Source organism: Jatropha curcas, chromosome 1 (genome assembly GCF_041381405.1).
Source record: "Jatropha curcas cultivar XTBG-Jc1 chromosome 1, XTBG_Jcur_1.0, whole genome shotgun sequence".
Lineage (NCBI taxonomy): Eukaryota > Viridiplantae > Streptophyta > Magnoliopsida > Malpighiales > Euphorbiaceae > Jatropha > Jatropha curcas.
In genome coordinates this window covers 5,632,778-5,657,355 of record NC_143151.1, presented here as the reverse complement: position 1 = coordinate 5,657,355, position 24,578 = coordinate 5,632,778, and the positions used below count along the sequence as shown (strand labels likewise).

Genomic DNA, 24,578 nt, shown 5'->3' with positions numbered 1-24,578 from the left:
ATGAAATGTTGCTATTAAAGTGGAACAAAAAGAGTAATTAACTAAATTATCCTTTAATTAATACTCATTTAATTGGGATAAAATTTAGTATAGATATTTAGACAAACGTAAAGTTGGAAAAAAATAATTAATGCTATTTTGATTTTCTAAAACTATGATATAAATAGAACAAAAAAAGTAAAAAAAAAAAAAAAATAGTACTTCCCCGTTCCACTTTAATTCTTTTCACAAGAATTAAGAAAATGATTGGAATTCATTAATTTTTTAAAAATACATATTACCTCTGTTCTACAATACTTGTCACATTTAGAATTTTAGATTTCTTAAAAAAACCATTCAATGTGTCTAAGTTATAATAAATTATCGAATAAATTGACTATATTACCCTTAATTTAATATTAATTTTCTAAAAAAATCATTAAATTGAAATAATAATCATTGGTGATATACAATGAGTAAACATGAAAAAAAAAACATTTATTACTCCTTGAAACCACAAATGTGACAAATATTTTGGAATAAGCTATTTTTTCAAATGTGATAAGTATTATAGAATAAAGGTAGTTGTATAATGTCTAAATTGTCCTTTTTGAATATAAATAGAAAAATAAATTATACCTAATAAATATAGTTAAAGTTGGAAAACATAATCAATATAGTCTTAAAATTCTAAATGAGCATAATAAGATAAAATTTCTATTTATTACTATTAAAGTGGAAAGGAGGGAGTATGATGTTTAAGGAAACAAGGATGTAATAAAATTGAATTTTCCATTCACTCACTTTTGAAAGATTTGATTGATGGAAAAAAAATTATGGTTGGAGTACTCAGACCTTTAAAAAATTTTATATTTTTCAAATTCAAATCTAATTCATTTATAAGTCTACTTATAGCCATTGACAAGAGGCGTATGAGTAGCCACTAATTTTGCTTATTGCCCTAAAATCTTCTAGGTTTGCTTTAATATTGGAAGTTGAGTTGGAACCAACCGTATTAACTATAAATGGAAAATTAGTAAAATTATCAGACACGTGCCTTTTTATGCCAATACATGATTCATTTTCTTGATACTCTCTTGTTCTATTTTAATGGCAATAAATAAAAATTTTATATCGTTTTATTTTAAGTGCTCATTTAGAATTTTGAGGGTATATTAATTATTTTCTTTTTAATTATGAGTATTTATTAGGTATTTTGTAGCCAAATTAAATGAGAAATTTTTAATTTAAATAAGGCAATTTAGATATTTTTATTATATATTTTTAAAAAATCAATGTATTTCAATTATTTTCTTAATTATTTTGAACAGATCAAATGTTGCTATTAAAGTGAAACGAAAAGAGTACATAAAATGTAACTTTAATGGCCAGCACACCAATGGATTAAAACCAAATCATACACATGCCCACTCCCCTTAATGGAGACCTAATTTTATCTCCTTTATTCCAAATTTTAAAGCCATAATTTCATTGTGGAAAGATTCCTAGAGAATGTTTGATTTTCTACATAATATCATACTTAACATTTTCTAATAAAAAAAATACCATTACTATAGCAGTTCAAATCGATTCATTGCTGAGTGTGAACAAGTTATTAAGAAATAATATTCTTTCTTTTCAGACTATAGATCTCTCCAACCCATTGTATGGTGGCTAATCCTGTTTGTACTGTTAAACTCTTAAAAGAAAAATACTCTTAACGAGAATTTTCTTCATTCTTAACGATAGAATAATCGATCATCTTATTTAAGAGATTTGAGCCTTTTCCACTCAGACTATAGTTGATAGTTGTTTATATAGAAGTATTCAGTAAAATAACTATTTAATTAGTTATTTAATTTAAAATGACATTAGTTATTTAATTAGCTGAATTAGACCAAAAATACAATGCATACGATTGTCAACAAAATCTAATTAAAAGTTAAAAGTCAGACGATAGAATATTTAATATTTCATAAAAAAACTCTCTTAATCTCTAAAATTATTATAAAAATTATATTATCAAGGTTAAAATTAAAAATTCATTTAAAAGTTATTTTTCAGCATTCCCTCATAAATAGTTGTCATGATTGGAATATAAAAAAGTAGAAACCGTCTTATTTTGTTTAATCAATAAAACAATGTATTGGAGTGATTGCTATGCAGGTGTGAACTGATCTAGGAGCCTTTATGGGATATGCATGATTACAAAGAAACACTTTCACTCCCATTGAATAGCACAGTGGATAATACTGGACCAACACACAATTAAAAATAATAAAGTTATTCTAGCAATTGATTGAAGTATTTTTATTTTTTTAATTAAGTGATGAAATAAAGTTTATGATGCCTAGGAAACACGTATGAACATGATGGGAGCAAACACAAATTGAAAGTCAAATGTCTATCTAAACACAGACCATGTGAAACCCATGTACCAATTGAAAGGAAAGGTAATGATGATAAATTTAAATTGTGCCCACATTTTTTGAGTGACACACCACTAACTATAATATATCAAAATGAAAATGATGTTCCTTGGGGCTATGTGTCTACATGTAACAATTTTTTCTATGTAGCCACTAAATTTTTTCTTTTTTCTTTTTTTTTTTTTCATTTGAGTATGCTTTATTTCATCATCTTAATTTTATTATATTACTTAGATTTTTAATAAAATAATATTAAATAAATAATTTTACTGCCTTAATTTATATGTAAGATGCATAAATTTAGAACATCAAAAGGTCATATATTTTTAGCATGGATCTTTCTGGAGGGAATATATCGAGTACAATTTTGGTTCGTCACGTTGAACAAGGAATAGTTAACTGAGGAATCCTACCAAATTATAGGCATTGCTGGAAGGCTCGCATGCCTTCCCTTCAACTTTATTCTAAAGGACTGGAATTATTTTTTTAAGGTTTAGTTATCTTTTCTGTTTTCCAACTATAAGCTCTTTTCTGACCTCAACAGTATAAGGGTAATTTCTTCTTTCTTCTTTCTTTTAAGTATAGCCACTAGCTTAGCTAGCTTTCGTATTCATATATTGGTAGTCTCTTTCATTTTCTTTGGCTTGGATTATAGATTGGACCAAATGTTCGTTGCTTCTTAAAAGCCAAGAAATACAATAATTACTTTGAAGATGAATGGAAATTCTTAACTTTAATCTTAAAAAAATAAAAATAAAAATAAAAAATTGTTTTAGCTCCTTGCTTTTGAACCAATTAAAAAAACTGTTCACATGGAATTTCTATGTCATGCCTGATGAACTTTTCTCGATACCCTTATCTTCCTCGAGCCACATTTTGGTCTTAAAATCTTAACGATCAAGAGAATTTTGGATTTTATTTAATTAGGATAAAAAGACACGAATATCTTTTATGAAACCTTTGCAAAATTTATACTTATTAAATACTTCAATTTATACACTGAATGATTCTTTTGAACGTTTCAATTTGTAAAAGTTGATGGATTAAATACTTATTATATAGTTGCCAAAATGAAAATTATTACTGTGAACTTATACTAATCACACAAATCAATATGTTATATATAAAGATTAAAAACTCTAAAAATTATTATTGCTAATATAGAGAAGCCTGTTATGTTAATAAAATTCATAACTTTAAAGTGCACAATAAGAGTTTCACAAAATTTGAAGTGCCACGAAATGTTTTTTAAAAATACAAGGTGAATTTATCAAGATTAAGCTTCTTAAAAATTATAATTGCCATATTACTAAATATTAATTTTAAATGGAGGTCTAGTCTATTGAAATGGATGCAAATTTATAAATATATAAATAGATAATTTAATTTGTTAGAAAAAGCAAGATTGGAACTTTAAAAGTTATAAAGTTTATTTTATATATATATATATATATATATATATATATATATATAATTAAATTTAAAGAAATAAAGAAAAAAAGTCAGAACTTTAAATATAGATATCGATAGTATAATATTGAACAGAGCAGATTATACTAGGTTTCAAAAAGCTATCATCATTATTATTCTAAAAATTTCATTCAAACTTAAATTGAGAAAAAGCTTACTTCAAAAAAGAGATAGTAATTAGAAAGGTTGTGAAAGCTAATTATATATATGAATGGAGATATAGGTATAAATAAGAAACAATGTAAAATTTTCAAAAGTCTAATTATATTTAAAATATTTTAAGAGCTTCTAAAAAAAAACAAAAATCAAATCCTAAATAGATTAGATCAGTTGATTGAATTAGATTAAATTTTAAAACTTATTGTTATTATTACTAAATATTGATTTTAAATTAGAAAATATTTAATCACCCTATCAAAACATATAATTACTATTGGGTACAATTTGAAATTAGAGGGCTTTGTAACTAAGTTTAAAGTTGAGGGTACTAGGAGAAGAAAGCTAGATTTAAGGTACAATTAAAATTACTCACAAAATTTGGGTTTTTTTTAATGATTTAGCCATGAACTCAACATTTTTTGCTTCAGCTTTACTATATACTATATTAGTCGTGATTCAATACTTCACACCCTTTATTTATGTGTTCTTTGAATAGTTATTACTCCCTTCGTCCTATTTTGTTTGTTTGTTATTACTATTTGGAATGTCGTAAAATGTTTGCAATATTTCTAAATTTGTATATTTAAATAATTATTTTTTCATAATAACATTTATGATTGTTCATTAAATGAAGTGTTTTTATTAATATTTTAATGAGTGAAGGCAAAAAAGGGCAAAAGAATTTTTGTTGACTAAATTCTTAATATACGTATTTTATCAAACTATGCAAACAAAATGGGACGGAAGAAATATTATTATTAAATTATTTTAAAAATTTTTTTATTTGTGATTTTTGAAATCAATATTAAAAATAACTGTATCATTATTTGAATAAAAGTTTTGTTTTAATGGTCTTTGCACATTTGATCTTTTAATTTTTTTTATATTCTTTATATAATTATTTTTATTGAATCAAAATTTATTAGATTTGGCTGTCTACATGCTACAGCCAAGTACCTTGTTGCTTCTAAAGTTTGGTTGGCTTCTCCTATTAGGTTAAGGGTGGAAGATATTAATTTATTGCTTCTTGCTTTGAATGAATAGCTCGAATTTTCCATGCATGCAATAGGTATGTGTGGGATATCATAGCCATGCTAACTTGGAGTATATGGCAATAATGTAACACATAAAGAATAATGTAAAACCATAACTTGGAATAGTTTCTGGATAAAGCTAAGTTGAATGTGGTTGAGTGCCAAAATCTCCAATTAGCAAATATTTGGAAAACATAATTAACAAGTTAGGCAGATGGCACTCGAAAGAGAAAAAAAATTCCATGAAATGCCATCATATGGGGACCCAATCCAAGTCCACATGTATACATAGCTAAAGAGACATGACCATGGCCATTATCGTAATGGCAAATCAAATATATAATTGCCAAAATGCTTTTCAACTAGTGTTACCTCCTGCTCACAGACCACTCAAATTAGAGTGCATCAACTCATATATATATATATATATATATATATATATATATATATATATATATATATATATATATATGCACTTATGAAAAACTCTACAAAATAAAATTTTGGTGACATTATGTTTTTCAATCACTATTATATATATTAAATAAATTACATATTTGATTTAACTTATTTTCAAGTTTTTTTTCCAAATATTTGTATTATACACATTATGGTTATTTTGAATCGTTGAAATGAAAAAGATCAGCATAGAACTTAGAAATCCAGCCTTCAATTATATGGACCTCACTTTTCCTTTGCATCACTAACCAATGTGGATCACTTGGCTTTTCCTTTTGTATATCCAAGCAATGTGATCCTGCAAATTAATTTCGTTACGATTAATCAACAATCTCCTTATTAGGAATTTTTAAGGAAAGAGAGAGAGAACCGTTAATTGTCGATACGGCAACAATACTATCTGATATGTTCTCCAGCACCCTGCAATTAATTAGAGGTAAAAAATGACTTGTAAATACTAATTATTACACATTTAGCACATCAAAGAAACATATTATTAAAACATAATTATGTTTTTTTTTTTTTTTGGAAGTCTTACCCTCCACTACTATAAGGATCTCTCAACCCATTTGAGAAGATAATATTGCTGGCAAACCTATGGAGCATCAATTTCAAATCCTGTCATATATATAGTTTTTCATTAATTTATAATATCAGAAGCTTGAAAAATAAATTTTTAAAAAATAAAAATAAGCACATATTGTAAAATATGTTTAGACATACATGGCCTCCATAATAAGTTGAAATCCAATGAGGCTGAGGTGAGACACCAAATAAGCTCTTGCAATGCTCTATGTAGCTTTTTAGATTGAAAGGCGTTGGTGGGAACATAGTGTTCCTCTCATGTCCTATGCGTATCACCAGTTCACTACATGTCTGTAAATATATAAATATAAGACTACAAACTTAAATATAAACATGCTTTTTCAATATTTTAGTTTTGGTTTTTCAGAAAATGAATATGTTGTTGCACGTTCCATAAATTAATATAAAAGGTTAAAAATAATCCTTTTCTTTTGAAATCTTGAAAGTTAAAAAAAAAAAAAAAAATAGAGGAGGGGGAGAGGTTTTTGAAGAAGAATTTGAGGAAGAGTTACCTGCCAAATCCACGCAAGAGATGATTGATCATTTAGGTTATTATAATAATTGATGTCATAGCAAGAATATTCCCCCTGGTAAGCAACAACACCACCAAAGATTCTTCCAAGAACATCACTTCCCTGTGGGGCTCCATCAATGCCATCACAGACAATACTAACCAGATGTGAAGGTGGATGATCAAATTGAGCTGCTTCAATATACATTGAATCTAAATAATCTTTCAATTGAGAACTTCTCTTTAGAGGACTGAAAAAAACATATACATATACATTATGAAGTGGTTTGGATTGATGAAATTTAAACGATTTAATTGTACACTAAAAATACTTTATAAATCTATAAATTTTATATTCTAATCAAATGATCAAATGCCAAATTTCACAAAGTATGACACAATCCATGAATTTTACATTTTACAGATTTTGTGAAATCTATAGATTTTCACTTTCCATCAATTCAAACCAGCACTAAAAGGTTTTGAACTTACGTGCAAGTCTTGAATTTCTTGCTGAGAATTGAAAGACCATCAGGGTTTGAAGCCACTTTTTCAATTTCAGCCCATGATTCACTTATAGTTTTGTAGCAACTCTCACTAGTTTCCTGCATCATAAATTGACAAATAATAATTAATTAAGGCTAATAAAAGACACAGTAGAAATAACTAATTAAGACACTAATTACTGTAGAAAAAATAAAAATAAATGGTATCTAACCCAATAATAATATAGAATTTTCTATTTACTTTAAAGTCCTTGCTGACTATTGAATAGAAACCAACTTGTGGTACAGTGTCATCAAAGTAAAGTATTGGAGCTGATGAAGCAAGAGCTCCTGAAGCAATATGAGGATACTTCAGCCGGAACCATGAAGCTAGCACTGAACAATCACCAATAAAATTATTTTTATTCTATATTATTGTTCCAATAATAATAATTAATGATTTCAGTATAAAAATAAAGATTTCTTGATTAAACAAAATGAAAATTCTTCCACTTAATCCAACCTTGTCAATTTTTTTTTTTAATATATGGAAGCTTTTATAAAGAAGAAGTATTTTTAAATATAAATTACAAGGAAGATATTCGATTATTAAGATAAAAATGACCTCTTTTTGTATTGTGCGTTGTATTTTAATGTAAGAATTGTACACTAGAAAAAGCTTTTCCTTTTTCTTTTTCTTTTACAGGTGTATATATATATATATATATATATATATATATATATATATATATTTGAAATAGATTAATATATATATATATATATTAGTTAATGCATGATTAGACAATAAAAAAGAGAGATGAAATGTTTTACATCCACCATATGATCCTCCAATCACGATTACTGGAGAATTATCTGAAGAATACTTTTTCTTGACGTGCATAATTATAGCAGCATAATCTGCTATGGCTTGAGCGGAGTTGAAGTAACCAAGATAGCTTGCATTTTTCATGGCTTCTTTGCTAATTGATCCAAACGGTATTGATTCCCCATAGTAACGATGCTGTAAGATCCATATAACATATCTATCATTTGAAAGTTTAGCTGTTTTAAAAAATACGACTAAAATTAATGCATTTCATTTATTCTATTATCAAGAATGTGTAATTTGATTGATTTTTCGTACTCTATAAATTATATAAAAGGAATTACAAATCCGAATATCATTTAATTTTATTATAAGAAATATTAAATTAAAAATGATAGTTAAAAACTCATAAGAAGTGACTCAAGTGGTAAGCTACATTTGAAATCTCTATAAGACGAAGCGTTTACTTATAAGAAAGAGATTCACGGATCTCCAAAACAAGAAATCTCATTCCCAAAGAAGGTATAGCAAATACTGATGGGTAAAAAAAAGCATGGTTAAAGAAATTGACTTGACATGATAAGCATTTTTACCTCTATATATAAGAGGAGAGCCTTGAAATGAGAAGCATTATCAGTAAGAAATCCAATCGCACTAACATCATCATCTATATTCTCTTCAGCACCAAAAAATACAAAGATTGGTGCACTTGTATTTGGACCACTCCAATACTGGAAATTCATTACATATCTTTGCTTGAAAGTAGTATAGCTTTCTGGTTTATAATTGAAATGGTCAAGTGTTTGGGTGTAATAAAATGTCTCAAAATCATTTGAAACAGATTGATCAGAAATTATAGTTTGTTGGGGATGATGGAAATTTTTTCTGAGCCTTGCAGAGACATCATCAAGTGGGGAAGTTAGGAGGAAGAATAATATTAAAGGCAAGAATTGAAAATATGAGAATCTAATTAGAGTCTCCATATAGTTATATTAAGATGCTAGCTGTGTCTCCTTTGAGACCTATTTATAGTGCAAGAATTGGCATCCAGCTTCATATGGCTTATGTGGTGATAAGAGTAGCTGGCAAAATGGGAATTAATTAATGCCCTTTTTATCATTTTAATATATGTATAGTTAATTAGATTTCACTCCAAAAATTTTAGCTACTGATACTGAAATTATCTTAAAGACATTACATTATAAATTCAAATTTCAGTATAGTATTATATAGTGGAGCCAACTATTAACTAGTGTAGTGGCTACTTGTTGCACAAATCTGTGTTTATTTAGGAAAAAACATGTTTAGCCCAGATCCATGGCTTCGCTTATAGACCAAATCAACAAAGTTCATGATTTTTTAAAAAGTATTTTGACTTTATTCATTTTTTTCCAAGTGTATGAAGAATTATTCTCATTTCAATAAAAATCATTAATTTATTGATTTAATCCATCAGTGTGCCAATAGATCCAGTTTAAAAAGATTTTTTTTCCATTTATTTTTCTGAAGATATAATTAAGGATAAAAGTTATAGGAATGTGGGGAAAAAGCTCAAATAATTCTCGAGGCAAATTATTATGAAGTACCTAACGCAAAATTTGGACTGAAATATTAGAATTAGGAATAAAATTCAATTTGCCCCCTGAACTTGGGAGTAATATTAATTTATTCAAAAATTAATTTTGTACGATTTACGCTTTAAATTTGTACCAAAAGAACAAAAATCTCAGTTTATTGCTTAAAAGAATTTTAATTTCAATTAAAATATAATTAAAAATAACAAAATACTTCATTTAGATAAATACAATTAAGAAATAATTGAACAAAAAAATAATAACATTTTTTATACCAAATATTCATATAATCAAATATTTTCTAATTTTATAAAATTTTAAATAAAATATTTTGTTTAGTTATTTTTTAAAATTATTATTATTATTATTATTATTATACATTAAAATTTACCCGAGAACACCTTGATAAAGTTATAAACGAGGATAAGTAGATAAATAAAAGTGCTATAACTATATAGTTTGATAAATTAAGAAACGCGGTTGTGTGACTGTAATTAGTAAATAAATGAGAACTAAATTCCTTGAATTAGAATTCTTACTTAGAATCTCTTTCCTAGATGCATGCAAAGTTCCAGAATGATAAGACAAAAGCTCAAAAGGAGCAGTAGTAAAAAATAGCCCTGTTAAGGACAATATGAAATTGTGAGTAGTGTTGGATAACGTATACTGTCCATTGCATATGCATACATGCATACACGGATAAATGTTATGCATTCATACATGATAAATAAATTCCATCTAGGTATAGTTGCATTATTTAAGGAATTGTTATTTGTGTTGCATTATTTGTTGTTAATGAACATTATCTGATTAGTTGTGGCGTGTTTTACATATTTTTTGTTTATGTGGAATTGGAATGAAGTGAGTTACTATTGGGATTGTAAGGGTGGCTTCGATACTGTCGGCTATGTATGGAGAGATCAATGCCCCCGAGTGCATCTGATGAAATATGATATGGATGATATGGAAAATCACAGATGGCCTCCCGTTGGTAGGGAAAAGAAAAGAGAGTATAAATAAAATGAGAGGGCTGGTCAAGTAAGGTGGAGACTAATCAGCTATGTAAGGGGATCGGTTCCCTGGTGCACACGTAATGAGAGGGTAGGTCATGTGTGAGAACGGCTCGTCAGGATTTTTGGTGACGCCACTGACCTATCTCCACTTAATGTGATTATGTGAAAGTGTTAGTATGTATGGTTGATGATACTATGCCATTTGTGTGATTGACTGTATAATTATATAACTAGTTGGATGACTAGATTGAATTTAATACGTATTTGTGTGATTGTATGGGGTGTGAAAGTTGTCTAATCCTACTTACTGAGTTTAGGCACTCACCCTTGCCTTAATATTTTTCTAGATTACAAGTCTTTGAACATCTTGTTGTCCTCTGTCATCAGATAGATGTCTAGAAGATACCTTAATAAATATTTTGAAATTTTAAGTTCTTAGATTGTTCCGTAATTACGATAGTCATGTATAATAAATTTAGGAATTATTAATGTATTACTTATTAAAATTTCTATTATGTAATACATTAATATTAACCTAAAGAATTGTGGAAAATTGATTTATCATTAAATATGATGATATGAGCCAAACGAACCTAAGACTTATGATATTTGAATGTTGATAATATTAGGCCTAAAGCCATTTCTAATGAACATGAAAATTTATTTGGTATAAGGGAGTTGATGGCTTTAAGCCTATCCAAGTCTTAGTGCCGGTTCGGCCTAAGGTAACAGTCGTGACATAAACAACTATGGACAAGGAAAGATGCGATTTAGATTTTAATATTTTTGAATTGTTATTATAGATTTTTATATAATACAATATTGCCCTCCAATTGTTGGAGAAAAACAATAATATGAACTAAATACTAAAAAAAAAATTGTTTCCTAATAAATAATTAACTTCCAAACAATATATGTTTGGAAAAATTAAATTAAAAAAGTAACACAAAAATAAGGGAAAGATATAAATTGGTCGCTTAATTATAGTTAAAATATACATGACAGCCTTCATTTAAAAAACTAATTATGAGGGCCTTAATTTATGTTTTCATTAACACTTTGGTTTTGCTATTAAAAAAAAAGTCTCTTTTCACTGTTAATTGACTAAAAAATTGATCTCTAAATTATAATTAAACTAACTATGAGATTTCTTAAATTATGATTTCATTAACACTTTAATATCTCTATTTTATACAGAAGAGCAAAAGTGTTAGCAGAATTATAATTTAGAAATATTATAATCAGTTTTTGGAAACAGAAATCCTTACGTGTTAATTTAACAATAATTTAGGATCAATTTTTTTTTCAAAAAATAAATAAAAACTATGCCCTTGCTTTGAATAACACCCCTTGCATCGATGTCGTTGCACTGAAAAGAGGCATCCCTTTTATATTCTACCGTTCTTTTATATCTTGAAGACCATCTTTTCAATTTTCATGTGGGTATATATTCTAACGACATTTTGGTTCTTAGTGGGTGGTAGCCAAACTTTAAGTTGACCTATGAATCTATGATAGAGTGGTCTTAGTTTGAATGGCATATATACCCCACCCTTCCACCCCCTTTTATGAATATTATAAAATTATTATTTTTCTTTATATTTCATAAATTTATTATGAAATGAAATGAAAATTGAAAATAAATAAATTTTAAGTATATAAAACAATTTTAATAATAAAAGGCACGACTAAAAATCCTCCATAGAATGATAAAGCGACACGTCAGTGTAAAATTTCTGCTTGGCATTTATTCGAACAGGTTAAGCTCATGGTAAAATTTCCCCCGTTTTTTTCTTGATCGCTTCCTCTTGAAGAAAGCAGAAAAACTGGCAGCAAAATGTTGCAGTCAACTTTCTCGCGTTAAATAACATTTTCCCTTTTGAGCATCTTCTTCTCCTTCTTCTTCTTCTTTCTATCAGCCAAAGTCCAAAAATCTCATTATCATCTTCTTCCTTTAGATCCTATAACAAAAAAGAAAGCTAACCAAGACCCATAAAATTCCCAAGTACAGGACCCACAAAAGAGTTCTACATTCAATGCCTCGAAACGAAAGATGACTCCATTAGATTTGAGCTAAGTTTTCGTGGGATTCACTTTATTTTACTGGGTTTCTTTTTATGTACAGAGGGAGATTTTTTTAGAAAAGATTAGATTTTCAGGCATCTCTGCTGAAATGGTTCTCTATTAGGTAATTTCCATTGCCAAAGACAAATTTCTTCTTTTTTTTTTCTTTTTTTTTTTCTTTTCGTTTTGTTTTTTGCCGTAGATAATTTCTTGATTTGATGCCTGATGAGTTATTTTTTGTTTTTACTTAGTTTTTTTTTTTTTTTAATTTTTATTTTTTTTATGTCGGTTCTATGTTTATCATATTAAAATGCAGATTATCTCTATAGCATAATTGTGGTTGTTTGGCTTATGTTATTGGATTTTAGGCAACTGAAGCAATATGATTTTATTAAAATGGACAATTTGTTCCAAAATAGAACATGGTTTTCTTTTCTTAAATTGACAACCTGATATAGCAAAACCCATTTGTGATTAAAATTGGGGGATATCATTAATTGTAATGAATTTACATTTGTGACCAGAGTTGTGGAAATTAAGCTGTGAGGATCATTCTTGCATTATTCGAATGACATGGCTATATGGTTTGTTATCATGTTTGTTTGACACTACTATTACATCGTCAATGAGTTCATTTAACTGAATGTTGCCTTTTGATACTTGAATTTGCTGATTGTGCTTATCAGCTTGGACTTGTTTCTTCTCTTGTTGGTTTGATTTGCTTATTAGTTTGTGATTGCTTTCTCTAAAGTATCAATCTTGAAAAATGTCCGATATTTTGGGACTATTTCAATCGAAAACTTAGCTGATGAGAGTTTTTAGGTGCTGAATTTGTGTCCCTGAGTTGTATTGACTTAGTGCATAGCTGGGTGTTTGTGCGTCAATTCACTGGATGAAGTTTTTGTCCATAATGAATTAAGGAAGGGAGACGATTTTCTAGCACCATTTCCTTTAGTGTTCAAGGAACAGGGAATTTAAGGGGGACTAAATAAAAAACCGAGGTAACAGAATACAAGCTAGAAGCGAGGAAAAAGGAAGAAGAAGCAAAGGGAAAAGAAAAATCCTTTGAAACCAGAGAGACCATTGTTGGTGAAGACATGGGATAACAATTTTTTAGCGGATCTTGGATTTTCAAGAACTGATTCTCTTTATGAGTCTATTGGGTCTTACTTCTAAGAATAAGAAGAGAATGTCTTGAACTTATATTTCAAAGGGGATTGATTTGTTCTAGTCAATAATCAATATTGTGAATTTTGAAGGAGAGTTTCATTTCCTGGTTTTTCAGAGTTGAATAATTAGGAAGTAATAGATCCTCAGACAGTGGGTGTTTGGATAAACTAAGGGAATAGATCGGAATGTCTTATCATAAATGACATGGTGATTTATGAAATAGTGAGTAAATGGTGATTGGTAGCGTTAAACTGATTGAAATGGCTGCAATTGAAATGGTGATTGCTAGTGTTCAACTGATTTATGAGCCGCAAAGAAGAGTGAGAATGAGAGAATGGAGAGGCTTGAAGTCATTTGCATATGAATCTTGGTAGTTTGATGAGCGTTAACTGAAACATTTAGAATTATTACATGTGTGTGTGTGTGTGTGTGTGCAGAGCAATGATCTGTTTCCGTCCAGCACATTTTGCACTGGCATTGAATTGTCTTTTAACTTTTTTCCGTATTCCTTACAGCACTGCTATTTTTAGTCTCCATTTTGTTTCTATCTTTTTCTCCTCTCCCAAGCAAAATTAACGAGAATTGAGTGAGATGAGACTCTGAAAATGGATAAATACGCGAATAATATTTTTCTTTATTGCACCATTATTTGCTACTAATGATGAAGATAAATTTTCAGATCTAAGTCTCACCATTGAAACTGGAGATATTGTTGAATCAAAGGAATCAAGCTCATGGAAATAGGATATTGGAGAAGAATGCAGGCATAACATATTTTTTAACATGATTTTGTTAATAAAATTGTAAGAAGTTGATTGGTATTGATTGGCAAGCTGACGAATCAAGGCCATGATAGGCAATCCAACCCATCCCTTGAGCAAAGATGAAGAGTCTGTCAAAATGCAACATTGCAACATACATATGCTTGTTTTTATTGTTGCCTCTTGGTGTGTTCTCTCTTCGCACTCTTCTTTCTGATCCATGTGACCCATCAAATGAGTTGGACCCACAAGCCCTCAGAGCAGATCAAATCACTGTCCTTATTAATGGATACTCCGAGTCCCGCATCGCTCTCCTCCAAACAATTGCTGCCACATACTCTGCCTCCCCGCTTGTATCCTCTGTGCTGGTCCTCTGGGGGAACCCTTCCACTCCGCCTCAAACACTGGCCCACTTGGCCCATAATCTCTCCCTCTCCTCCTTTGGCATGGCAACCATCACCCTTGTACGCCAACCTTCAAGCAGCCTCAATGACCGCTTCCTCCCTAGATCATCCATTAGGACACAAGCTGTCTTGATTTGCGACGATGATGTGGAAGTTGATCGTAAGTCCTTTGACTTCGCATTTCAGATTTGGAGATTGAATCCTAACCGACTAGTTGGGCTCTTTATCAGATCACATGATCTCGATTTGTTATCAAGGAAGTGGATTTACACTGTGCATCCAGATAAGTACTCGATTGTGCTCACAAAGTTCATGATTTTGAAAAGCCAGTATTTGTTCGAGTACAGTTGCAAGGGGGGGCCTAACATGAGCAAAATGAGGAGAATTGTCGATCAGATGCAGAACTGTGAAGATATACTGATGAATTTTGTGGTGGCTGATAGGACAAATGCAGGACCTATATTGGTGGGTGCAGATAAGGTTAGGGATTGGGGAGATGCTCGTAACGAAGACAATAAACAAGGGCTGGGATTGAAAGATGCAGGAGGGAGCAAGGTAACAGCAGCGGGGTTGAGCAGTAGGAAAAGGGAGCATAGGAAGAGGAGAGGACAGTGCATAACAGAATTCCACAAGTTGTTAGGAAGAATGCCATTGAGGTATAATTATGGGAAAATAGTTAATTCAGTTGGTGAACAAGGACTGTGCATGAAAGGGGGCAAGTTGGTCTTTTGCGATAGATACCAATGATTTTTTTTTTTTCATTGTCCAAGAAAATATTTGTTCAAACTGAAATTTCATTTCCCATTTAAAATTCTCTAATATATCAGAAAAAAAGTTAGCATGTTGCTTGTAATGTACAGAAACAAAAGAAATTTTGTCAGCAAAGCAAATAGCTAAAGATGATAATTTTATTCTTTCAAAAGACAAACTTTATAATATTTGCTCTCACTTGCTATGATTCAATATATGTATACAATTTTAAACTTTGAACTATTAGTAATTATAAGTGTATCTATTGTTGATTATGTAGATCATCGTAGTACTTATTAATCCATTGGTCTATAATATTGATCTCAGTATTTCTTTGTGCGACCAACCACTCTGGATCCGTTGTTTTGTTCGCTTGAAGTATGTCTAAGCAATGAGAACCTGCAATATACAACTTTTCTGTATTAATAACATCTTCCAAAAATAAAATGCATATTACTTTTCTATTCTTGAACCAATTTACAAAATTTTCTTTTTTATGCCATTTGCATATTCTTAATGTGTGAGAGAAATTATTCTTAATTCAGGATTTATAGCTGCGGCTTTTCATAAGAGTATTTTTTACGAATCGAGCTTCTCACATAGTGGAAATTGACTGTTGAGTATTTTTTACGAATCATTTATAGTTTTTTTTTTTTTTTGGTTAAAAACGAAGATGTATTTCCCTCAAAGACAATGAGAATAATTAATAATATTGAATATTTAGAGGCTAATTCAATTATTTTGATTTATTAGTGTAAGAATTGAAGCAGAACTATTTAAAATATATATTCATTATTAATAATCAAATAGGACCAAACTTATCTTATAAAATAAATAAACTGAATTAAAATGAAAATGTATGGTGTTCAATTAAAGTTTACATATTTGTTGTATAGACTTGAAAGCATACCTTCGCTTGTATAGACAGCAACAATAGTGTCTGATATGTTCGCCAACACCCTATAATCAGAGAACAAATCGTGTTAAAATAAAAAAAATATTGGATTTCTTCCCTCAACTAGTAGTTTTTTTTCCTAAAGAGAAAAAAAAAATATTTTTAAATATTTTTTTAGTAGAAAAAAATTAAACAAAATCCATAAAATAAATGTAAAACCACGAATTTCTCTGTTTTAAGATTTTTATTTACCCGCCACTACTATAAGGATCTCTTAATCCATTGGAGAAAATGATGTTGCTACCAAACCTCTGCAGAATGAGTTTTATACTCTGCAAATTGCAAAAAAATTAAATGATTAAACTAATAGTAAATTTAATATCTTGGATGTTGGATGTGATTAATTAAGCGAAATATATAATTAAATTAGGGAAAATTGGGATTAAAAAGGAAAATTAAATAATTATCCTAAGGTAGCTGGCTTAGATTTGTTGAACTATTTAATATATAAATAAATTAAGAAAAATAAAATAATTAACATACATGGCCTCCATAATAGGTAGTGACCCAACGGGGCCTTGGCGGTACGCCGTAGGATGCCTTGCAGTCTTGAACGTAGGCATTGAGATCAAAAGGATCAGGTGGAAACATTGTATCATTGCCACGCCCAATTGGTATCACCATCTCGCTACATGTCTAAACATCCATATTTCATTAATCAATTCTCTTCATGATTAATTAATATAATTACATAATTAAAAATCTCAATAATTCAATATACATGTCTTATCATGCAGAATCCTTAACCTCTAGAAAGATTATTAGCACTACGATGGAAAGTGATAGAAAGTGGGGATAGAATAATAAGTAACGGCCAGAATTGAGAGTTTGATTAAATACCTGCCATCTCCAACCCACAGATGTTTCAGATACATTGGTGGGTGAATTAATATAGCAAGTTCTGTTTCCTCTATAAGCAACAACACCGCCAAATATTTTGCTGAGTGTATCATTCCCATCACTATCAGTATTGCTTCCATCTATGCCATTGCAGACCACTGTCACCGGATATTTTGGTGGCTTATTGTACTGAGCAGCACCACTATACATTGTGTCCAAGTAATCTTTGAGCTCATCCACATCGGTTAATGGTCTAGAAAACAAGAAATATAAGCAAATAATTGATAAATTACAAGAAATATATATATATATATATATATATAAGAAAAATTTTTGGGTGATGTTCCACAAAAATAGTTGTTTAAGTTATTGTTAGCTGGTTCTAGTTATAAACTATTTTACTGGCATTTCATCAAACGTAAGATAACGTTTCATAATTACATCACACCAACGGCGGAATTTGAAAAAATATTTAGAGGGGATGAAAAAAATTTTCAACAGTTAGAGGGGTGAAAATTGAAAACAGTTTAATATTTTAAGATAAAATATAAAAATTTATATGCTTTATAAGGTAAATTTTAGAAAACTTTTAACATTAGGGGCAAGGTTATTGCTAGCCTACTTTAGTTCCACCATTGCATCATATAAAGTTATAAATAATACTCCTTCTGTCTCATTTTTGTTTGCTTGTTATTTCTTTTTTTTTTTATGTACTAAATGTTTATAAGTTTTTTAAATTTATCTATTTAAATTATTATTTTTCTCATAATAAACTTTATGATTGTTCATTAGAGTTTTTATTAATATTTTAATAAGTTAATGGTAAAAAATGGCAAAATAATATTTATTGACTAAATTCTTAACATGCGTGTTTTATCAAATCATACAAATAAAATGGGACAAAGGTAATAGTAAAGACACTAAAAGTTATATTAAACGATGTTGCGAAAAAGGCATAATTAATTATAATGAATTAAGACTTAGTGGTTAGATTATGAATTAAGTTATAAATATGGATGCAGAATACTTTATCGATCCAATAACTATATTATTATATAAATATTTTTATAAAAAACAAAATATAACGTGTATTTTTACTTATTAGTGGAGGAAATTAATACTTGCAAGTCTTGAATTTCTTGCTGAGGATTGCAAGGCCATTAGGTTGAGAAGCAAGTTGATCAATTTCTGGCCATGATTTTTGTATTGTCTGATAGCAACTTTCACTAGCTTCCTGCATAAGTAATCAATTATTCATCAATCAAACCTTTTCATGTGAATGTGATGTAACATCTACATTAATGGACAAAACCATTAATTAAAAAGATAATTACATTTAATCAGTATCCAAAAACCACTGTAATTGAAAACTTCAAGAAAAATTATCTTGCTGATTAGAAATTTTCAATATATAATATCCAAAATTCAAGAACTTACAAACCTTGTAATCTTTGGTGACAAGAGAATAGTATCCATCCTGCGGAGTGATATCATCAAAGTAAAGAATTGGTGCTGATGAGGCCAAAGCTCCAAGTGCTATGTGAGGGTACTTAAGACGAAACCATGAAGCCAGCACTGAAACACAGAAAAACGAAATGAGTTTGATTGACCTAGACTAGGTTTACGAGTCCATTTATGAATCAAATCAACTTTTCATTGAAACGATGATATTTTTGAACATTTATTGAAAGAAAAAGGATAAACTAAAAATTATTTTGAAAAATCTCATCGTTGCACCCCTATTCTTAAAAATTTTTTTATCCTCCTAATTTCAAAACCTGTTATATACTTTCAATCAAACATTAATAATAATTTAAATAAATAAATAAAAACATAAAAAATTATTAAATATGACAGGAGCATGTTGTATCACTATATTACGAGATGTATTATAAGTCCTTCATAATTGATGAGTAATACTTAATAATTTCTTGTATACGCATACATGTACAGGCACCTACTTCCACCATATGATCCTCCGATGACGATGACCGGAGAATTTTCAGCGTCAAAGGTTTTCTTTACATGAAGTATAATCTCTGCATAATCTGCAAGAGCTTGAGCGGAATTGAAATATCCACGAACACTAGCATTTTTCACAGCTTCTTCTTGTGAACCAAATGGGATTGACTTCCCATAAAACCTGTGCTGATAAATTTTTAAAAGAAATATATAAATATATATTTATATTAATCGCAAATATTAATATATAATCTAATCCCTCAAAGAAGTTAAAATCATTAATTTGTACCTCTATATATACCAAGAGAGCTTTAAATTTAATAGCATTATCAGAAAGAAAACCAATAATAGAAAGATCACCATCAAGAGGTGCCTCTGCACCAAAATATACGAAAATTGGTGCATAATTAGAATTAGAACCGCCCCAGTACTTAGAATTTATTACATATCGTTGCTGAAAGGTACTGTAGCTTTCAGGGTTATAATTGAAATGATCAAGTGTTTGGTTGTAGAAATATGTCTCCAAATCATCAGAGAGTGATGATTCAGATAAACTTTCAGGGTCTTCTAAAGAAATTCTTGGTCCTATTGGGCTAAGTCTTGGTATATTAAATTTTTTTGAAGTTGCAGAAGTTAAGAGAATGAAGAAGAAGAAGAAGAAGAACAGAAACCATTGGAATAGACATTTCGAAGACATCGTAATGTTGCTTCTAGAATATCTATTTGTTCCCAAGGTTTTACTTGTGAAATAAAGTATTTACAAGGAGCATATTTATAGATAGGCATGGCAACGGGTTCGGTTCTAACAGGAACTGTACTGTAGACGAATCGGAATCGGACTGAAACCGGCGGTTCATAATTTTGAACCGGAACCGGCGGTTCAAAGGCTGGTTAAGGTTCATGTGAATGTTAAAATAAAAACCGGAACCGGCGGTTCCGGTTCGGTTCGAACCGGATGCACAAAAAATTGTAGCTTAAAATTTTTATAAAAAAATTTATATCGCTTGATTTGATTGTAGTTGATTTGATTTATGGTGAAGAGAAGTAAAATGGTACATAAGTTATAAAAAGTTGAGAAAAAAATACACATTTTTTGACTTAATTTATATAAAAAATGGTACATGAATAGTTGATTTATATATAAAAAAAACTTTTAAATGTACAAAAAAAGAGTGCAACGGATAATTTTTTATATGATAGGTGTTTTTTATTTTTTTTTGGTAAATAAATTTTATTCATTTATTTATTTATTTACTGTAATTTACTAAATTATCCAAAAATATAGTTGTTATTTTTCTGTTATAAGGGACAATTTGGAAAACTAATAAATGAGAAACATGTATAAATACGATGAGTTGATGATTTTTTATTTCACAATCAATTATATCCTAACTCTTCTCTTATTCTCAATCAAAATTCTCTCAAATTTTCATAGTTTATTATTTTTTCTATTGCTTTATTTTCCTTAATATTGGAATTATCTATTGTTTATTTTTTATTTTCTTACATCCAATTCCAAATTCTTTCTTTGATATCAAATTTTTCCATTCATAAATTTACTTTATTTGATTTTTTAAATAATTTTCTTACTATTTGAAAATAATAATTTCCCACTCATTCCATTAATTTTATATTCCATTTATAGTTTTTTATATTAGTAAATTAGCAAAATTTGTAAATTTAATGTAATAATAGTTCTAAGTTAGTTAATAGAAGTTTTTCTTTTAAAATTTATAATAATTCATCTAGTTAATAAAATTTAAACATTTTAAAATTATTATTTATTCATGAATTCGGAATCAAAATTTTATTATTTTTTTTAAAATTTGCGTAATGACGGAACCGAATCGGAACCGTAATTTGAATTGTCGGTTCGCCGGAACCGTGCTAAACCGTACCGGAACCGAAACCGGAACCGGAGGTTCAAGGGTCGGTTTCGGTTCAAAATTTTAAAAATTTCGAACCGGCGGTTCACTGAACCGGCCATGCCTATTTATAGACCAACAGTTGCTTATTTGCTTATATTTTTTGCATAAAATTATTTTACTTAAATCTGGGTGTAAAAACTCGGTCAATCTGATAATGACACACTACAAAAAATTAACAATCAAAACCCAACTTTAAAATATAGGTATTAAGGTTTGAAGGCCTAATAAATTGCAAAAAAATCTCGAAATCTTTGCACAAGCGATATGAGATAAAAAATTTAAATAAAATATCTCAAGGTCTTTTCATAGACAATATGAGATAGAGAATTTAAATGGAGTTTTTAGAAGAATGCTCTAAAATGAAAAAAAAAAAATTATAACTCATTTTCATATATTGGCTAGACATGTAGAATGACCTCATGCACTTGTGTTTGTGTAGATAAAAAGTTTCCACTGTTTTAGCTTTAATGATGAATTGGTGGTGGTGCTATTACAGGATGGGTGGGCAGTGGGCTACATCATGTTCATATAGAACACATTATTGTATTTTGAGTGGAACAACATGCGCTGAACCAAGTTAATAATTTGTAGTGGTTTCTTATTTTCTAATTTAAGTGCTGAAGTGATAAAAAGCTGCCAATGGATGGGTGGTTAATCTTTTTACTTATATGATGGGAGGATTATCTTTATTGTGTACCTATAATATTGTTTTAGTTGGTTGAGCTCGCCTTCAAAATCTAAAAATTTATTGCTTTTAACTAATAAATATAACAATTTTTATCTGTTTTAGTAGATCTAAATTAGGAAATAACTTTGTCCTGGTTTTGGATATAAATTATAATATATCCCACTAATTAACTACTTATTCTTATTAAGGATAAAGCTAAGCACTAACTACTTATCTCTGTTTTTATAATTTGTATTTCTGATCTCCTTTATATACGCCTATCTTATATATAGGTTAGTTATAGTCTTGATATATATAAATAGTGCTGTAACTATATCTGTGAAATATATAAGAATCATATTCTTCACATGGTATCAGAGCCATTCTAAAACTCTAACGAGTCGTTCCTGATCCAACCTATCTCTTCTTTTTATTTCTTCTTTTCTCATGGCTTTCGCATCAAATAGTTTGGTCATTCAATTGAATGCTCCGACTCACTTTCCTATTAAACTCACACAGGAAAATTTTCCAATTTGGCGGAAGCAAGTTCAGTCTACTCTGATTGGACTCGATCTTCTTGGGTTTGTTGATGGTTCACGGGTTGCAGCATCCAAATTTCTTAATGATAAAGACAAATCAGCCAACCTAGATTATTTACTTTGGTTTCGACAAGATCGAATTCTTGTTAGTGCTCTTTTGGGCAGTTGTTCAGATGCAATTCAGCAGTTAATTTTGTCAGCTGATTCGGCTAAGGAGGCATGGGATCGTCTCCATCAAAGTTGTGCTAATGTTTCTAGATCTAGGGTTTTATCTCTCAAAACCAAGCTCATTCAAAATCCTAAAGGAGATAAGCCTGTTGCAGCTTTTCTTAATGAAATGCGAGCCATCGCAGATGAACTGGCACTCACACAGAATCCGATCAGTGATGATGATCTAATTGTTCATATAATTACACAGTTAGGGGATGATTATGCTCCAATTGTTGCTGCACTGAAAGTTCGTGAAACCGCTATTTCGTTCCCTGACTTGTTTGAGAAACTTACAGATCATGAGAGATCCTTGAAAACCAGTGAGCAACCCATTGCTCCAGCTATTGCTACTGCTATTATACACAAAGATCTAGAGCTGGAGGTCACAATCGTGGCTCTAATACACGCAGAGGTCGTGGTAGTTATAATGGGAATAACTCGCGTAATTCCCAATATAACAGTCGGGGTACTTATCGCTCGAATATTGTTTGTCAATTTTGTGAGATTATAGGGCATGCAACAGTTGAATGCCGCAAGCTTGCAAGGTTTCTTAAAGAGAATAATATGGTTGTTCGGACAGAATCGTCTACCTCTTCAGTGGCACCTCCTTCAGTTAATGCTACTTCTGCCATGACTTCTTCATCGCCACAGCAATGGCTTTTTGACAGTGCGGCATCTCATCATGTAGTTTCTAACCCTTCTTCTTTACAGGGCTATACAGATTATGGTGGACCAGATGAAATTCAACTTGGTGATGGTAAAACTCTTGCTGTAACACATACTATATTTGCTACTCTTCCGGCTGATTCTACATATTTATCTCTTCCTGATGTGTTGTGTGTACCAAATTTGCACAAAAATTTGATTTCTATTGCCAAGTTATGTCGGACTAACCATGTTTCTGTGGAATTCTTTCCACTTTATTTTGTTGTGAAGGATCTGCGCACGGGGGCGTCTCTGCTACGAGGCCAGAATATTGATGACATTTATTGTGCCAACTTTTCTCAGTGTCATTCCAGTTCACAGTTGCATACTACAGCTCGTGTGTCTTCTCTTTCTACTTGGCATCATAAGCTTGGTCATCCGTCTAATAAATTTTTTAGTATAGCTCTTAAACGTATGGGTTATGAGTCATTGTTTAAGTCTGTTTCCAATTTTCATTGTGTTTCTTGTTCAATGAGTAAAAGCCATAAATTGCCTTTTTCAGAAAATTCTCTTACTAGTACTAAACCTTTGCAACTTGTGTATTCTGATGTTTGGGGACCAACAAAACAATCCATTGATGGTTATGTGTATTATGTCACATTCATTGACCACTTTACTAAATATACCTGGCTATATCCAATGAAAAAAAAATCAGATACACATGATTTATTTATTCATTTTCAAAAACTAGTAGAGAATTATTTTCAAACCAAAATAATATCAGTTTTTTCTGATAATGGCGGTGAATATCAAAAATTACAATCGCATTTTCTATCTTGTGGTATTTCTCACTATACATCGCCGCCACACATTCCCGAACATAATGGAACCGCTGAAAGACGACATCGATTTATTGTTGAAACCGGTCTCTCTCTATTACATTTTGCATCTTTGCCTCCTGAATTTTGGTCTTATGCATTTCTTGCAGATGTCTATCTAATAAATCGTTTACCATCATCTGTTCTTTCTTTTGCGACACCATTTTTCTAGTTATTTGGTCGGTCTCACAATTCTAATCGTCTTAAATCTTTCGGCTGTTTGTGCTTTCCTTGGCTGCGTCCTTATGTCAGTTCCAAATTGCAATCTCGGTCACAACCTT

At 29.9% G+C, this 24,578-nt stretch overlaps 2 protein-coding genes and 1 pseudogene across 6 annotated transcripts; 1 reads left to right on the top strand and 2 right to left on the bottom strand.

Moving 5' to 3' along the window:
* Positions 1 to 5,572: 5,572 nt before the first annotated feature.
* LOC149498872 (uncharacterized) lies at positions 5,573 to 8,944 on the bottom strand. 4 transcript variants are annotated; one of them, XM_089719430.1, is made up of 9 exons: positions 8,531 to 8,944; positions 7,943 to 8,132; positions 7,374 to 7,507; positions 7,119 to 7,231; positions 6,628 to 6,877; positions 6,254 to 6,406; positions 6,069 to 6,148; positions 5,901 to 5,950; positions 5,573 to 5,828 (listed from the first exon to the last, which is right to left on the bottom strand). In XM_089719430.1, the coding sequence occupies exons 1-9, from the start codon at positions 8,918 to 8,920 to the stop codon at positions 5,686 to 5,688; spliced, it is 1,503 nt and encodes a 500-aa protein (XP_089575556.1). In that variant the 5' UTR covers positions 8,921 to 8,944; the 3' UTR covers positions 5,573 to 5,685. The 4 variants fall into 4 exon arrangements, 2 of the variants coding, with proteins under 2 accessions (XP_089575556.1, XP_089575558.1); XM_089719432.1 differs by having other exon boundaries at positions 5,573 to 5,802; XR_016320113.1 differs by having other exon boundaries at positions 5,727 to 5,802; positions 6,069 to 6,125.
* A 3,273-nt stretch (positions 8,945 to 12,217) lies between these two features.
* On the top strand, positions 12,218 to 15,861 carry LOC149498871 (glycosyltransferase family protein 64 C3 pseudogene; annotated as a pseudogene). Its single transcript, XR_016320114.1, has 2 exons — positions 12,218 to 12,712; positions 14,438 to 15,861. The product of XR_016320114.1 is annotated as a glycosyltransferase family protein 64 C3 pseudogene (transcript).
* On the bottom strand, positions 15,814 to 20,169 carry LOC119369117 (uncharacterized). The gene is made up of 9 exons (XM_037640380.2): positions 19,720 to 20,169; positions 19,430 to 19,616; positions 18,910 to 19,043; positions 18,590 to 18,702; positions 17,469 to 17,721; positions 17,112 to 17,264; positions 16,821 to 16,900; positions 16,584 to 16,633; positions 15,814 to 16,072 (listed from the first exon to the last, which is right to left on the bottom strand). Exons 1-9 carry the CDS (start codon positions 20,125 to 20,127, stop codon positions 15,936 to 15,938), a joined length of 1,515 nt encoding a protein of 504 aa, XP_037496308.2. The 5' UTR covers positions 20,128 to 20,169; the 3' UTR covers positions 15,814 to 15,935.
* Between the last annotated feature and the right edge of the window lie 4,409 nt (positions 20,170 to 24,578).

Excerpts from the sequence above, each read along its gene's own strand:
- LOC149498872 (XM_089719430.1), bottom strand. The coding sequence starts at position 8,920 with ATGGAGACTCTAATTAGATTCTCATATTTTCAATTCTTGCCTTTAATA. Across the intron at positions 8,133-8,530 it reads CTCTCCTCTTATATATAGAG|CATCGTTACTATGGGGAATC; the intron begins GTAAAAATGCTT and ends TGGATCTTACAG. Across the intron at positions 6,149-6,253 it reads CAACTTATTATGGAGGCCAT|GATTTGAAATTGATGCTCCA; the intron begins GTATGTCTAAAC and ends TATATATGACAG.
- LOC119369117 (XM_037640380.2), bottom strand. The coding sequence starts at position 20,127 with ATGTCTTCGAAATGTCTATTCCAATGGTTTCTGTTCTTCTTCTTCTTC. Across the intron at positions 18,703-18,909 it reads TTGTCACCAAAGATTACAAG|GAAGCTAGTGAAAGTTGCTA; the intron begins GTTTGTAAGTTC and ends TTACTTATGCAG. Across the intron at positions 17,722-18,589 it reads AAGAAATTCAAGACTTGCAA|ACCATTAACCGATGTGGATG; the intron begins GTATTAATTTCC and ends CTTGTTTTCTAG.